At 38.3% G+C, this 16976-nt stretch overlaps 2 protein-coding genes across 3 annotated transcripts in view; both read left to right on the top strand.

The window, feature by feature from the left end:
* Positions 1-6245, top strand: nipal3 (NIPA like domain containing 3). Its single transcript, XM_008399939.2, has 11 exons — positions 1-231; positions 456-524; positions 868-1039; positions 1140-1199; positions 2267-2412; positions 2547-2643; positions 2745-2880; positions 3690-3778; positions 3903-3966; positions 5048-5142; positions 5231-6245. The coding sequence occupies exons 1-11, from the start codon at positions 196-198 to the stop codon at positions 5416-5418; spliced, it is 1152 nt and encodes a 383-aa protein (XP_008398161.1). The 5' UTR covers positions 1-195; the 3' UTR covers positions 5419-6245.
* Positions 6246-6948: 703 nt separating this feature from the next.
* The window catches only part of rcan3 (regulator of calcineurin 3), a 44047-nt gene continuing 34019 nt past the window's right edge, over positions 6949-16976 (top strand). Inside the window, exons 1-2 of one of the 2 annotated variants that reach the window (XM_008399936.2) lie at positions 6949-7215; positions 8855-9097. In XM_008399936.2, coding sequence (XP_008398158.1) covers positions 8888-9097 — 210 coding nt within the window. In that variant the 5' untranslated portion in view covers positions 6949-7215; positions 8855-8887. Of the gene's footprint in view, positions 7216-7248; positions 7432-8854; positions 9098-16976 lie in introns of those variants that run through there. The other variant, XM_008399937.2, reaches the window with a different exon arrangement.

Genomic DNA, 16976 nt, shown 5'->3' on the forward strand with positions numbered 1-16976 from the left:
AGCCAAAAGCAGGTGAATTTAGTCCCCGGAAGTGAGATGCTTCTCGCCCCGAAGATGGTGTCTCCTTTATTATCAACGTCGAAAATCTCAAAATGAGCAGTAGATATTTATATCAAACGGGAAACAGCGGGAATATTTAACTGACTGAATGTTTATTGTACGTGTTATGAAAAGGCGCCTCTGAAAGTTAAAGATATGGACGTTCAAACAGAACAAGGAGACTCCTACACGGTGAGACCGCTTCCATTGTAACCATCATTTGTTACTAAAGAGTTGCTTTGTTATCTATTGGTGGTGCTAAAAGGAAACTCGGTTTTGGTAACTGCTACAATGTTACGACCTGGTTACTGAAGATAAAACGATGGAAGCAATAAACATCATTTCAGAAGCGACTTTCTGTTGTTATTATGTGGACATTTCTGTCTCCTAACTAAACTGATCACTTTGTTTTTCAGGATAATCTCATCGGGACATTATTAGCCATTTTTGGAAGTGTGATTGTCAGCATCTCTCTCAGTATTCAGGTAGTTTCTGCTTAAACTTCACCACTAAAAGCGTCATAAATCAGCTGTTTCATAATTATAATCCAGCCAGGAGCTTTTAATTTCACCGTGACATGCCCTCTTCTGTTCCTGGTGCATGTTTGACTGCATAACCCTCAGGGAAAGGCTGTGTTTGCTGAATATTTATCCGACAGACAGTCACGTGATCGTCATGCGTCACTCTCATTGTGTTGCTGACCATCCCATCTGCATTTCTTTTCTTTGGTGAAACTGTTTCACAATCTGCTTTAAGCTCTTTCTGCGAGTTTCCTGGAAGGTGTTTGTGTTGCTTTAAATTCATTCCCTGTTTTGCATTTCCTTGCAGAAGTACAGCCACGTGAAACTAGCAGAAACAAAGGAGCATCGCACCTTCTACAACACCAAGACCTGGTGGTGTGGTTTCATGTTCATCTGCATCGGGGAGGGGGCCAACTTTGTGTCCTACGCCTTTGCCCCAATTGCTGTTGTCGCGCCCCTGAACGCTGTGTCTGTCCTGAGTGAGTATCGCTCTCTAAACATTCGCTAAATTGTAAAAAAACATCCAGATTTATACCTTAAATTGTACCAAAAATATTTTTTTTTGTTAATGTTTTGCAGCAAGCTCAATTTTGGGTTTTTTATTCCTGCGTGAAAAATCTAAAGCAAAGGACTTTGCAAGTAAGTGGAACAAAGGTTATGCAGCTGCACAGATAACTCATGCAAATATTTCAGAAGTGCTGCTTTTTCATGCAAATCTAATTGCCCTCTCTTCTACTGGTAGTTTTTTGTTATGTGTACATTTTATTAGTGGAGTTTCAGTGAATGTGAACAACTCAAATCTGACCTTTCACACACACTTAACAGTTTATTAAATTACTTTGGAAACATCCTCAACTGACCTTTTAGACAATCCTAAAGTCCAATATTTGTTGAATATCTTATATTGGTGCTCATTTTTTTAGAATTTTGAAATTCAGAAAAAGCTCTCCAGTTAGCCATCATAAGTCGACTTTTGATTTGTGTTCAATGTGTAAACTTTAAAATGCAGATAAATATGTTGGACTCAGTTGTTGTTGTTTTTTTCACTGATTGTGCGACCAAAGCCAGCAAGAAGGAAGTCTTACTTTTTCAGATGGGATCAGGTTGTTTTGCAGAGCTTTTATTCCCTTAATAAGAAAATTACTTTTAAAAAATCTGATTTTTGTATTTTCTCATGTTATGTTTGCTGATATAGTTTGTTTTTTTAGTTTTTTTTTTACTAATAAATGCATCAAAAAGCAAAACCAGAAATTGAACTATTTCTTTTTTAGGTAACCTTATGGCTGTGCCTGCATTCATATGCAAATGAATAATATGCAAATATTATCCTTGAAAATCATTATTTTCTGAAATAGACTTTTTCAGGATGCCACATACTTTAAAAGTGTGATTTAGATCACTAAACTGTAAAAACTAACTGCACTGCTTTCAAATTTTCTGATATTTATTGATGCTCCTGTGGAACTAACGTTGGCAAAAATAGCAAAAATGTTTCTGATCATACTGGAATTTTTATTATTTACAACCAATAACTGAAATTTATCATGTTAATGATAAATCAAAGGTCTTATACTAAGAAACCTTTCACAATAAGTAATAAACTAAGTGTTTGCACCCCTAAGTGCAAATACTGCAGCAGTTTAAACCTTTAATTCCTCTCCAGTCTGACTTGACAGATTGTTTTCTGGTTTTTTTTGTGTTTTCAGAGAGCCATGGCCTGGCCTTCCTCGGCTACATCTTCATTATAGGAGGAACGTATCTGTTTGTGTCATTTGGTCCAAACTCTCATGAGAAACTCCAAGCAGAGAACATTGTGAAGCACCTTGTTGGATGGCCTGTTCTCCTGTATATGGTGAGATATTTCCTGTAAATCATTGGCTAATATTCTGTAAACGGATGTAGTTTTTATCTCGGGTTCTTTCAGTCAGGCACAGTTGATTTTTGGTGTATTTCTGTATTGATTTAATGTTATTATCATCCTGACAGCTTCTGGAGATTATCGCATTCTGCTTCTTGTTGTACTTCTACAAACAGCGAAATGCTAACTATCTGGTTGTTATCCTGCTGCTGGTGGCTTTACTGGGTGAGTTTCCTCCTGTCCTTAAAATCTTGCACTTAATTAGAATAAGATTGCCACAGCAGATGTTGATTTTTTGATTTTATTTTTTTAATCTTCTGGAACAGGCTCGGTCACAGTCATCACAGTGAAGGCGGTTTCTGGCATGCTGCTCCTGACTCTGGAGGGCGCCATGCAGCTCGACTACCCCATCTTCAGCGTCATGTTTGTGTGCATGGTGGCGTCTGTCATCTTCCAGGCCAGGTGAGAGGCAGAGACGTCAGAAATAATCAAAATCCACCAATCTTTGTTACAATTTGTGTTTACTACGATAAGTTTACTAGACGATAAACTGTCCCAAAAGTTATTGTGATAAATGATAATATTCTCATTTTGAGACCATTTTCAAGTAATATAATCGCAAATCAACAAACTTTAATTTATAACCAACTGGGAGACATTTTAGATATTATGATAGTTTGTGTCTACTTTTCTAAAAATCTTATTACACTTGTAATAAAATAAAACTAACTTATAAGTAACTTTTCAACAAGATATAAAAGCTTGTTTTAAGTAAATAATTATTTATTATTGGTTTAAAAAGTACTAGTTCCATCAGCAGATTTTATTTTCTTACAGCAAAAATTTTTCCCATGTTTTAAATGAAACTGGAACTTTTTTTAATCAACATTAATGCTTATGTTAAGACTTAAACTCGTGTATTGTGCTGAAAAGTTACTTGTAAGTTAGTTTTGTCTCAGTTCAGCGTACCGAGATGTCTGCACTAGAAACTTAGGCCAAAACTACTTGGCAGGAGTTTGTTTTTCAGTGAATACATCCTGAAGACTCTGTAAATAAAATTTCCCTTAAAAAAAGAGGCTAGTTGAGATCGATGCACCAGATTGAATTATTATTCCTTGATAGAGAGATATGAGAAAAACCATCATAAAAATGGAAATTATTCAGCTTGTTTTGATTTATGCTGCAATTAATTGATTTATTAATGTATTGCATATTGCTCCAGGGTTATGTGGTTGGTTTGAAAGCTGTTGGGCCTGCTGCTCTCTTCCCAGGTTTCTCTCCCAGGCATGTAATCTGCATGACCCGTCGCTGGCCGCCTGCGTCAACTACATCTTCTCCACCATCTTTGCAGTGGTAGCTGGTGAGTCGCAGCTGCTTTGGGCCTGTAAACACGAGTCTAGAAATAAAATCTAACAACAATCTGCTTCAGCTGCTCTCCTTTTAGTCACAACACGTCTCAGAACTTCTCCTCTTTTCATCCGTAGGAGCCGTTTTCTACTTGGAGTTTCAGAAGGAAGATGTTCTTCACATCTGCATGTTTCTCCTTGGGTGAGTGGCAGCGTTCAGTATTCATACACTTTAAACCTGCTCACGTTTTCCAGTGGCAACTGCAAACTTCGGTGTCTTTTGCTGATTAATGTAGGGAGATAAATTGTTTTTTATCAATTAATCGAATTTTTGGTTTTTCAAGAATCTGGGTTTATTTTTTTATCATTTCACCAACGCATTTTTTGTTAAAACCATAGTTAAATAAGGTATTTTATAGCTTTTATTTATTTGAACTTTGAATTCAGATCAACTTTATTATATAATACTAGGTCTGGCTACAATTTTTTAATTCTGAGAATAAAGTCACAATTTTACAATAAAACAGTCGCAGTACAAGAATAAATTCGTACAACAAAAAAGTCAAATAAATCAAAATAAAGTTGTAATATTACCAAAAAAAAGTCATAATATTGGGAGAATAAAGTAGCAATTTTACAACAACTCCAACATGAAAATAACAAATTAAAACAAGGAATGTTGAGAATGTTATACTTTGGCATCAGATTTACAGATAAGGAAATAATTAATCTTCTAAACACATCATTCACAAATATGCATCTGAATGTTGTTATAAACATGCCGAACCCATAGGGGGCAGTGTAGCACAAAGCTGAAACTCATGTCACACAATCAGATTGCGTTAAAACAACCATGACTTCCTGTTAAACAAGTTAACAGGATGTTATTTGTGTGGACAGACATATAGGTTGAACTACTTTTAAATAGAATATAAAGTTATTAGAACACAAGACGATGATTGGAAATCATGTCAAATATGTGGATATTATGCTGCATTATTTGTTGCACACTGTAATGCACAGAACCCTAAATTTTACTGCACACACACAAACACAAATATGAAGTCTTTTTTCAAATCTCCACTTTGGTTGGATTTTTTAATAAAGTTTTTATTGATATTAAATTGATTTTTTTGTGTAGATGAAAAGCCAAAACACATAAAAATACATTTATTTTCCCGAATATTCATCTGTGTGTGGACTAGGCCTGAAGCTGTTCAGGTTCAAGTTCCATCAGCATTTGAATAAAACTAAGAAGATTTTTATGTTTTATTTTTGAGCAGGTCTGCACTCTGTTTCCTCGGCGTCTTTCTCGTCACCAAATCCAGAAAGAAGGCGAAGATCTTTGAGCCGTACGTCACCATGGATGTGGCTAACGGTTTGTATTAAAACTAAACTTTAAGCTCTACAGTTGTGTAACAGTCAGGATGCGTTTTATCTTCTTATTTGCACGTCTTTCTGCTCAGGCGTGCCGACCATTCATGACAACGGCCTTGCTGTTCAGCCGGACTATAACGGCTCTTTCTCCTACGGCGCTCTGGTCAACAACGACGGCGTGGCGCCGGCCACTTTACCGGTCAACCTGGAGCACCCGACTGTGGCCGTGAGAGGCACCGATCCGCCTCATGGTCAGCCCGACCTGAAGACAGACTGAAACTTATCGCTGCCTCACATTAAAAAATCAACCCAAATGGACGGTTTCACCAAACCTTCTCGCCTTAAACTCTCACACATGCTTCCTGTTTTAAACCAAAACTCGTCAGGGAAAAGCTTTTTAGTTACTGTGTTAAGTTCAACAGTTGTAAACGGAGAAAATCTGCCTCAGACTTTGGGATTTACTTAATTTCTGCTTGCTCACTTCTTCCCTGGAAATAATTAGCTTGTTTTGTAGCATTGAGGACGTTTTCCGTCTCTATAAAAGCACATGAGAAAGAGTCTGGATGAGCACAAACTGGTAAAGCTGGCTTATCTTTGTACATATTTTAATAACTTGTGAATTCTGCGTTTTGAAGACATTTGTTGATCTCAGAGGTACCAAAGATTGGCAGCAGAATGAAGTGACTTAATACTTTTTTATGTTGATGCTTTGTCATCTTTGATAAACTCGATCAGCAGTGAAATACATAAACCTTTTTATTCCAAGGGCTACGCAGCACATCACCTGTTCTTCCAGTAAAAGTGCAAACTTATCAAACTTCAGGGTTTTGACCAAACAGTGTAAAGTTGTAGCTGTACAGTTTAAGTGTCTTTACTTTGAAAATCTGCCTCTGACTCTGTTTTTAATGAAGTTTAAACTGCCTCTTCTTGTTGGGACCAGTTTCCCAGTTTGACCACTGTGTTTTATTTACTGTGATGTATTTATGAACTCTGTCTGGTTTTAATGTACATTTTTAAAATGAAGTTTGTTGCTGGATAAATTCAGGGTGATGATGGTGACTGTTAACTGTTGGTGTTTAAATAAACATCAAGCTTGAATATTTTTCAAGGAATTTACGTAATTTAAGCAAATAAGGGAAAAGTGTAATTTTTGTCAGTTAAAACTTTTCTAAGCATATTTTAAATGGCGCTTGTGGCATGTTTGCAAAGTTATTTAGGGTTTTCTCTTCTTCTCATTTTGTATTTAGTTCCTTATAATTGCCACCAACATAACTAAATGTCCTAAAACATATTTTGTGCAGCTTCTCTCAGTAAATGTTGACTTGATTTAAAAAAGTAAAATCCTTGAATTTTATTCTCACAAAATGCATTTGTGGAGAATAGATGTAAACCTTTTGGATCTGGACAGTTCCAGATGTGAGATTTGAGAAGCTTATGTAAAAGTATGCAGGGTTTATCAGCAAAATTTAAGTTTTATTGTGAAAAACACTTAAAGTAAATACGATTGTTTGCATTGGTTTTGTAATTATTGGTTTTATTTTGTTTTGTGAACTTGCAAGATGCATAAATCTTAAATGTCAGTTTTACCATGAATTTCCCTGTGGACAGCTGAACAGGTGGATCCTGCAAAGTGTGATCAGTCTAAACATTTAAGCACATTAAGCTCATCTTAACTCAGCGGGAGGAGCAGTGGACAGATTTAACAGTTCACTGCTGTGACTCACTGACGTCCTTGCCGGGTATTTAAAGCGGTTTGCAGCAGAGCCACTTTCTGCCCCACGGCCTCCACCAATCTTGCTGCGGAGCGTCCTCCCCTTCGCGGCGGCCTGATTGGCCGCTGCGGGCCGCCGTCGGCGTCTGATTGGTTCCACCTGAGCCAGGCAGCGCCGGAGGAGTTTGCGCCGTGACCATGCCCCCAATGATAATCCACGGACAACAAACACCCACGCATCTGACGGCATCCACAAAAATAACAGCATCACCAATCCGATTGACTCAGCAAAGTGACGGGAAGATTCTGGTTTCCTTCCGTTTGTGATGGAGGGTTCTGGTCGTGTTCACTGACAGCGGTTCGGTGAGTGGTGATGATGACAGCAGCATTTGGATCTGACGCGGTCAGAGCAGGAACTTCACGTGGATCAGTGCAAACTTTGAGCTGCTGAAGCGACACTTTTAACTAAAAGCAAAACGCTTCCGACAAACAACCTGTCAGCCTCATTTCCGCTTGCCGCCGCCGTGCAGGAGTTGCTCGTTTTGCAGGATCCTCGCTGCACTCCTGGCTCTATTTTAGGTATTTTAGGACAGTAATGGTTTAATTCAAAGGTTGCGGTGATATTCGTTCTTGTTATTTTAAACCGCGTCCTTCTGGCGCGTTTAGACGTGCTGTAGTTCCTAAAATATTGATGAGCGTCGTTTTGAGAAATATTAGTTTATACCACTAGATGGCACCCGACTCTAAATCCAACGTTGACATTTTTGTTCCAGTGAAAGTAATGGGGTCAAGTAGCATCCAACGTTTTTCCTTTATGGCAGGAGAGTCAAACTCATTTTTATTTTTGGGCCACATCAAAAATCTGAATGCTCTGATAAAACCAGTTAAAATATCAGTAAACAGCTGTTCTTCCAGGATTTCGTGATTGTTTTAGTGCTTTTTTGCAATCAAAATTACAGATTTTGTGGCACCACTTTAGAAATGTTTGTAAGGAATTGTATTACTCACCGTATGAATTACGGACTGTAACTTGACATCCAGTAAGGCTGAGGCAGCAGTCACTTCAACTCAATGTTTTTGACCAACTTTGAGAAAATTTGCAGGAAAATCAGAAAAAAATGTAGAGATTTGTTGATTTTGTGTGAATTTTGCAGATTTGTGAAAAACTGAAAGGACTGTTTTTGGAGTCTAGAGGGCCACTTAGAAAGCTACAGTGGGCCAGATTTGGCCCACGGGCCTCGAGTTTGACACTTGTGCTTTACAGCCTCAAACAGATGCATCTCAGAAAATAATCATAATTCAATTCAGAAAGTGAAATTTGTTTTACAGGTTAATTGTTTTTAATGTATTTCAAGCACTTTTCTGTGGCGATTATTTATGACAACCGTACTGTTCACCATCTCTGTATAAAAAGAAAAATATACAGAAACATAGGCCTACTGAAAAATATACAATGCAAAGTGAAGGCATTAGTGTCTGGTTGGGGCTCCTTCTGCTTGAATTACTGCGTCCATGCAGCGTAGCATGGAGCTGATCAGGTTGCTTTATAACAGCCTTCAGCTCATCTTCCTCTCCAGTCATCCATACTTTCTGTGTGTCGTCACCTGGTTGTTGTTTTGCAGATTTTCCTCTTGCAAATGAGATCAAGATCTCAATTTATTTCCTTTATTTACCTGATTAAATAAAAAAATTAATTAAAAAAAAAACATTTTAGTGCCATTTTAATTTGTTGACATGCACCTGCAAATATTATTGAACACTTTTACCCGCCTTTAGATTTTTTTATTATTAAGATTCAGAAAATTCTTCACTCATATGCAGTTAAATCAAATGCATCAAAGTCCCACTATTGGCAAATCAGCAGAATAAGTGAAAAAGTAAAACTTTGGTTTAAAAACCTGCTGCAAAATCAACTGAATCTGATAAAATGACAAACGAATCAGTTTTTTTCACCACTTCCTTCTCACTTTCACACATTTTAATCTCTTGTGTTATTTTCTAGCTTCAGCAGCAAATAAAAAGGAAAAGATCCAGGATGCTGCGGGAGAACTTTAAGGCCTGGAGCAACGGGTCGGAGGCTTACAGCAGCGATCCCGAGGAGGACGAGGAGGAGGAAGAGGACATGGTGTTCGGCGAGAGCGACCAGGATGGCGTGGCGGACGAGATGATGGACCTGAGCGACCTTCCCACCGCACTGTTCGCATGCAGCGTCCATGACGCTGTGTTTGAGGACGACATGCACAGGGTGAGCCGCTGCTTTCTGCTCCACATTTCTGATGTGTGTGTGTGCGTGTGTGTGTACCTGTGTGTGTGTGTATATGTGTGTGAGAGTGTTTGTTTGAGTCGTGCATCAATTTATTTATGTTTGAATCATCTCGTCTGCTGTTTTAGTCGATCCAAGATTGAAAATCCCAGCAACACGTGCGTGGTGTTACTCAGAGCTTATGCTCCTGTCTCAAGCTGCCCTGTTGATCTCACACAAACACACACACACACACACACACACACACACACACACACACACACACACACACACACCTGATGCTGCTAAAATTTATTTAGCAGGAGGCATGAATGCAGGTCAGCGGATTACAACATGACTTGCACAGAATCACGAGCCGCATTCAGGGCTTAATCCATCTGTCAGTGGATATCATTCCACCATCAGCCCAGGCTGCATGTTATTCATCCCCAATTATGTCTGTGCTGCAGATTTCTCTGCAGGCTTCGTGTACAAACCCACGCACATGCATGTTGCAAACAGATTTCTGCCTCTCGAGGATGCTTTCTGTTTGGTTTTTTTGTCACAGCTTGATCAAACTCCTGAAGCAGGAAGCTTCGGGATCATTGGATCCCGTTTTCTGGAGGAGGATGCAAAAGAAAATACTAGTAATTTTCTGCCCTCTAATCTAATTATGCTGTCCTGAGATTCATCATCCTTCCAGCTGGCATCCTTAGACCTCTTCTCTTTCCGTCAGGTCCATCCATCTCTCCAGCTCGCCTCCCGCATGACAATATCTCTCGTTAACTTTCCTCCTCCTCTCCTTGATTGATCCACTTTTTGTTGAAATACAAAGCAGAGAGGCTAATTTTGGCTCCTGCACAGAATCCCTTTAACTGAATCACTCCTGCTTTGTGAGGTTGTGTTTGTGCCCCCGTTGCTCCCAGCCGTGGCGCCCTCCTCTCCCCCGTTCCCTCCGCTTGTTTTGCCTTCTCACTTCATTACGATTCAGGCTCCAGCTTTTAAGTGGAAATGACGCCCACACACACACTTCAGATAGAAACATGTCAATGGAGAATGCTCTGTATGTTTCAGTCAAACAAGCTGCTCTAAAAATAGAACTTGAGACGTTTATTCAAACTTGGTAAATGATGACAGCAAGCAGGGATGAGAAAAGCAAAAACACTCAATCTTACCGAATATTCTGGTTTAGCTTCTAGTGCAAATATCTTGGAATAAGACAAAACAAAACCAGATTATTTTACTTATAAAAAGAGATTTTTCACATTTTAGGTGGAATAATCTGACATTAGATCAATATGAAGGAGTTATTCACTCAAAACAAGCTACTTTTCAGCTAGTTTTGTCTTATTTTAAGACAACAAAGTACTTGGTAAGATTTGGTGTTTTTGCTGTGAGAACATACAGTTGAATCCAGAAGTTTACATACACTGTATAAACTTTATTTTTCTCACATGTGAAGGTGAATCAGACCAAACTTGTCTTGTTTTCGGTCAGTTGGAATCACCTGAGCGGTTTGACGGCTGGACGTTCCCATAATGTCTGTGAACCAGATTTATTCAACTCCACAAATCTCTGATATCTTGACTCATTTATTTTGTTGTCAAACGCGAAAACAGTTTGTTCCAGGAGTGACCTAAAAATCCACCCGGTTAACTCAGATGTTTCAGTTAACCTTACATAACTTTTTACATGACATCATCATCTGCGATAATAATCATCCTGTGTAAACTTTTGAATTTGAAGACGTTAAATGATGGATATGTGACTTATTCTCTCTTAGCCTAACCAACCTAAACAAGAGAAGTTTTGTCTGGTTTAACTCCAGACAGCAAAAAAAAAACAAAAAAAGTTTTTATTATTATTTCTGGTTTAAAGTGCAAAAGAACATAATGAAGATGTTTTCAGCTTCGCTCATCTTCTTCACATAAACCCTCTCAGAGACTTCAATGTTTTTCTGTTTGCTAAAACATGACATCTAGTCCATTTCTTCTGTGATGAGCAAGAACATTGCAACCTACATATTTTGTTTGTTTGTTTTGTTGTTGTCTTTGGGCTCTTGGCTTTCTTCCAACACAGACATCACCTTCTGTGTCTGCTCTCAAAAGGCTGCATGCAGGCAGAAGGACGGCCTGTTTCTGTAATCACACTCTTTTAGAGGGAGGTGAAGGGAGGTGAAGGGAGGGGCAGGCGGCGTACGGGAAGCAGAAAGTGCCCCTGCGTCTATCAGAAGTTCTTTGCACACTTTGTGTAAAAGCCTCTTTGCTTTCTGTTGCATCGGCTCAGTTTTACTCTTTATTGCAGCTTTTTCTTCCCTTGACCTGCATTGAGCTGAAGCATAGACGCCCTTAACGTTCTCTGTGCTCCAGATCCTGCATCAACCCAGTGATAAACATGGGCCTGTTGCTTATTTACCCATTTACATGAACTCTTGTGGTCAAAACAGAGCTGCAGCACAACACACAATAACTTGAATTATTACCCGGGCCTTGATTATTATTTTTTTCTTTCCTCTCCAAAATTGGATATAAATCTTGTGGTTTTTATTTTTGTAATGTTTCAAAAGAGTCAAATATCTGGATCTCCACAGAGTTTGGGAAAGTTTATTTTTCAAAAAGATGTAATTTTAATTTATAGCTAATAGATTTGTGCTATCTCGTTGTGTTTTAACTAAAAGGTAAATTCATTAATGTCTGTCCAAAACTTTAACAAACCAGAAGTTTACCCACAATATAAAAAAAAAAACATGTACATTTTTCCTTCACTGTCTAAAGGTAAATCAGAACAAACGTCTCTTTTTATAGGTCAGATAAAATTACCAAATTTATTTCTATTTGCTAAATGCCACAATAATGAGAGAAATAGTTATTTATTTATTAATGTCTTAAAGATCTTAAACGGCAAATGTGCGTATGGCGGCCTATAAACCTGACCAGGTTCCACCGGTTCTGTCAGGAGGAACGGACCAGAACTTCAGCAAATTATTACGAAACGTTTGTTTAAAAAAAAAAACCAAAAGGTTTCAAACAGTTCAAAGGCAGAGCAGAGGAAATGTTTGTAACCTGAGGGGGGGGAAATGATTGTCTGTTTATTTAGTGCATGTAAACTTCTGATCTCCACTATATTTTATAGCAGACTTAATTAAACATTAATTTAGGATTTACTGTGTTCCTTATTTCCAGCATCATCCCCGTAACGTACCGCTGCAGCCGGTGTTAATTCTGATTTGGTCATGATGGATTTCCACAGTAAAAAGTAAGCAAGTGTGAGAGAAAAAAATGTGTCTGGTGCCAAGGTGGTTTCTGTGTTTGCTGAGACGAAGGTCAGAGAAGCCATTATAAATCGTTCCATACAGTGCTGCTGTATATCAGGCCTAATCAGCGCTGAGCAAAGCTTTCAGTGCGGCTCCTGCTGCTCTCTGAGCTTTGCTTTGTCCACAATCAGAGCAATCAACCAGCTGCAAGCGTTATGCAACATGAAGGTGTTGGTTTTTTTAATCTTACAGGCAAAGAAAATCCAGAATATTTCCAATTTAAACTCGTATATATGTATTCCAGCAAAAGGAGAATAAACATATAGGATGTAAGCTTTCTGTTTTGATTCGAAAAACTTCTGGAGATACAAATGTCAAATGATTGCAAATAATTTTATTTTTCAAGTCGTTTTTTTATTATTCCAAAAAAAATGTTTTGTGTTAATGAAGTGACTTGTAAAGGTATTCCTACATTCACATGTTGCAGCTAAAAACTTCAGCGTACTTAATTGTTTTTCTTATGTAATGCTGCAACGCAAACTTACACTAAATTGTGAAGTGGAAAAAAAAATTCTTCAGCATGTCTGACAAAAACTGCAGAAAGTTCTGCGTTCAGTTCTTCTTCCTGGGATTCCCACTAAATAAAGTAAAACCTCATTCATATGGAAAGGTTTTAAAATAGTAGGTTGATTTTCAGCTCAGGTTTAAAAAGGTTGTCTGGTCAGATTTTGGCCAATAAGTGAAACACTGGGGGTGGTGAAACATCATCTTCCTCAGTTGATACACGGTGGTGGCAGCATCATGAGAAGCTGGTCAGTTGGTGGGAAAATCCAGGTTAATCCTAAAAAAATAAGCTGCTAGAAGCAACGAAGGGCTTGAGACTGGAGTCCAACCAAAATCAAATCTACCAACTTTATTTATCCCAAAAAGGGAAATTGGGTTTGCATCTCTCAGGTCAACATAACAGAAAAATACACATAATCTCACGCAGGCATTTCAGGATCAGAACAAACGCTGCCAGTGCAACAAAGACTAAAAGACACTTAAATTCATTAGAAAACACAATTAAAAATGAGCTGAGTGGCCGAAGGAATAAAGGAGTTTGAGTAACGATTGGTGGCGCCCCCATGAGGTCATTAACACAAACTGAGCTCTAAGAACGTGGTCAGGCTTATGATTTATTCCTCCAAGCAGAGCTCAGGTCCAACATCTGGACTCCTGTGATCTTACTCCTGACTTTGACTATGCTGTTCAGACTGTTTTATCCTTGGAGTTCACCTTCCAGCTGGACAGCAACGGCGAGAACTGCTAATGTTTTACATCAAAACATGTTCATGTGTTGGAACGGCCTAGTCAAAGTCCAGAACTGAGCTGTAACTTTGTTAGGAAGAATGAGGGAAAGTTGCAGATGGTAAAGGTGCCACCGTCGTGAGACAGGTTAGTTTTACCCTACTGATAATGTGTTGTTGCAATAGTAATCCTGCTCAGTACGAGAGGAACCGCAGGYTCAGACATTTGGTGTATGTGCTTGGCTGWGGAGCCAATGGGGCGAAGCTACCATCTGTGGGATTATGACTGAACGCCTCCAAGTCAGAATCCTGCCTAGACATAACGATACCGTAGCGCCGCATCGCTTCAGTCGGACTCCGATACCCGACTCYGGTCGGCGAGGAGCGCCTTCCGTGACTGGGCTGGGGCGTGGCCGGATGATGGTCACCCCTCTCCTATCGAGCACAGCAGGTTCGAGGAGAACGTGGTGCTAAATGACYTGCAGACGACCTGATTCTGTACTGGTTCTAAAAACGGCAAAGCCCACTTTTCAGATTTTTATTTTGCAAAACTGGCCTTTATCACTTTTACGCTTTACAGCTGTATATTTGACGGTCACTGTTCGTTCTGTAAAGATGTTTCTCTTGAAACGTTGATGTTTTCTGAACGTACGTGAGGAGCTGGACTGCTCTGGTGGACGTTGTGATGTCTGATGATGCAGCCCGCTGTACGTACAGTTATCGAGCGACACAGTAAGAAAACTCCGGCACAGAATGTTCCTGAAACCTTGGGAACTAAAAATAGAAAGATAAAGAATGTGAACAGTGAGAAAGTGACTGCGTGTGTGTGTGTGTGTGTGTGTGTGTGTGTGTGTGTGTGTGTGTGTGTGTGTGTGTGCATGGACGGTAGTAATGATGTGTTTGCATGTGTGAGACTATAATCTATTTTTGGGTGTGGGTCCTTGGTGGGGGGAGCGGGTGCTTGGCAGACTGAAGGTCAGACATAATGCGGTGGAGAGTGAGCGAACGCCCCTGGCCTCCTGCTCCTGCAGCGGCCTGGATATTATTCTGCTGTGCTGAGCGACCCACTGCGCTTATTTTTCCTTTATTTATTACATTCAAGAAAGCAGAAAGCAATTTCAGCCAAGTTGACAGCAGTAGATGGAACAATGCGACTAAATCGAGCCGTTTTCAAGATGACAACCTTTTTTCTTTTTTTTTTTTCTCTCGCTTGCAGCGGTACGATTAATAATGGTCATTATCTGCAGAGCATGAATCATTTTTTAATTAAAGATGTTTTGCTGAAGATAATTAAAGAGGTTAAAGCAAATGTTATCTCTAGTTTCGTCTATTAAGGTGAAACAATATTCACCTTAATCATGTGCGTCAAACTATTCCAGCCTAATGAGTTTAGTTTGCAGAAGGGAAATTCTTTGACATGCAGCCATTTAAAAAAAAAACAACTGAAAGGAAACGTTAGAGAACAAAGTGGAAATTAATTTTACATGGATAAAATAAAACCAAGATGCATTTTTTTCCATTTTGAATTAGTAGGGATGGGTATTTATCGAATTGTTTATCATTATTTGAAAAAACAATTCTAATATTGATAAGAATTTTGATTTATAATTGTCAAGATAAATTTCAGTTGTTGATTGTAAATAAAAACAAGAAATGTTTGCATCAACGGATATCAGTAAATTTGAAAATATGATTAAATGTCGTGGTAGAAATCTTTTCTTTTTAAATAAGTGAAGTCCTAAACAAGTTTGTTTCAATTAAGAATATTTTTCTTGTGGTGACATGAATGATGTGCCAGGCACTTACCTAAAAAATAAGTGGTGAAAAGTTTTTTAATCATAATCTTAATTGTTATCGCAATAATACCACAAAATATCTCAGTGAAACTCTTAGTAAATATGGCCCACCCCTATTATTAAAACCAGATGGCGTGCAACGCTGTGAAAAAGCATTTGTCCTTTACATTTCCTGTTTTGTTATATCTCATAAATATGTCAAAGTTTAATCTGAGAAAGCCACAATTTTCTGTTTAGTCAGTATTTCATACGGCTCACATATGAAATAGTTGAAATATGATGATCTGGTCTTTAAAATTCAGCCCTAAAAGGTGGTCAACTCTCATGACATGAGAGAAAACGCAGGTTTTAAGGAATTAACTGCTGTTAGATCAATACTATCAATCAACTTTAGATTAACTCAGTAATCCGTAACTTGCATTCCTGCTTATTCTCAACCCGGGTGGAAAACAGCTGCATTTTTTAAATATCTCTGCCTGATATGAAAATTGCTGTGATGAGCTAAAATCTGTGACAAAACAGCAAAAACAGAAGAAACCTGTAAGTAAGCAAAACTCTTTTCCACAGCGTTACAGATTAGACTCAGGGAAAAGATAAGAGTAAAGCAAAGTTCAGCACTGCATCAACAGTGCGTCATGTAATGGATTTTAAATGTCAGCTGGTATCTGCTGCCTGGACTCTGTGCGTCTCACGTTCGTTTATTTCCACTGGAAAAACACAGGTGGGCGTAAAACAGGACGGGACTGTTGAAGGAGTGTTAGCGCAGCCAAACAGTGTGCTAAAGAGTAGCACCACTGCAACATATTTCAAATATGTAAACAAGAAATTAGTCAAGAGTAAAAGAAGTATTTGGTAAAACTCATGTACTGAGTAACTGATCAAATTATTTATCATTAAATTTTTTTAAATTGCGTCGTGAGACGGACCAAAATCTAAAGTTATGTGGAAGTGTTGGTATTTTAAAGATCAAAATGAAAATAATTCATATAAAAAATATAATTACAGAATAACAAAATCAGGCGAAAGATAAAAAAATATGAATTTAACAAAAACTACAGGTGTGTGTCTCGTCCATTTTTGGGTAAAACAAGCTTGTTCTGCTTTCAGTCAGAAGAGTATCAGATACTTTACTCAAGTAAGAGTACAAATACTTTGTAATAAGTAAAAGAAGTAAAAATACTCCTAAAGCTATGTTTTTTTTTCAAAAAGTTACTCAAGTAAATGTAACTAGTTACCACCCGACTCCAGCTTCATCCGGTACCGAAATGCAAGGTTGATACTCAACAGTGGGAAGTAATAAAAATATCACCGTTTTGAAATATCTCCTAAAGCTCATCTATAAAATGTAATGTTTAAACCCCATTTGTTTAAACATATTTACATCATTATATTGGTTTCTTGCAGCTGTTTTCCACCTTCACATCTTCAAATTGCAACTTATTTTTAAGATATTATTTCTGTCTCTTTGATGTTCTGTTCTGGCTGTTTTTCTTCAGGGTTAAAATCGGATGGTTTCTCTTCCACGGACCCAAACTCCCACTACA

This window comes from Poecilia reticulata, linkage group LG22, assembly GCF_000633615.1.
Source record: "Poecilia reticulata strain Guanapo linkage group LG22, Guppy_female_1.0+MT, whole genome shotgun sequence".
Taxonomy (NCBI): domain Eukaryota; kingdom Metazoa; phylum Chordata; class Actinopteri; order Cyprinodontiformes; family Poeciliidae; genus Poecilia; species Poecilia reticulata.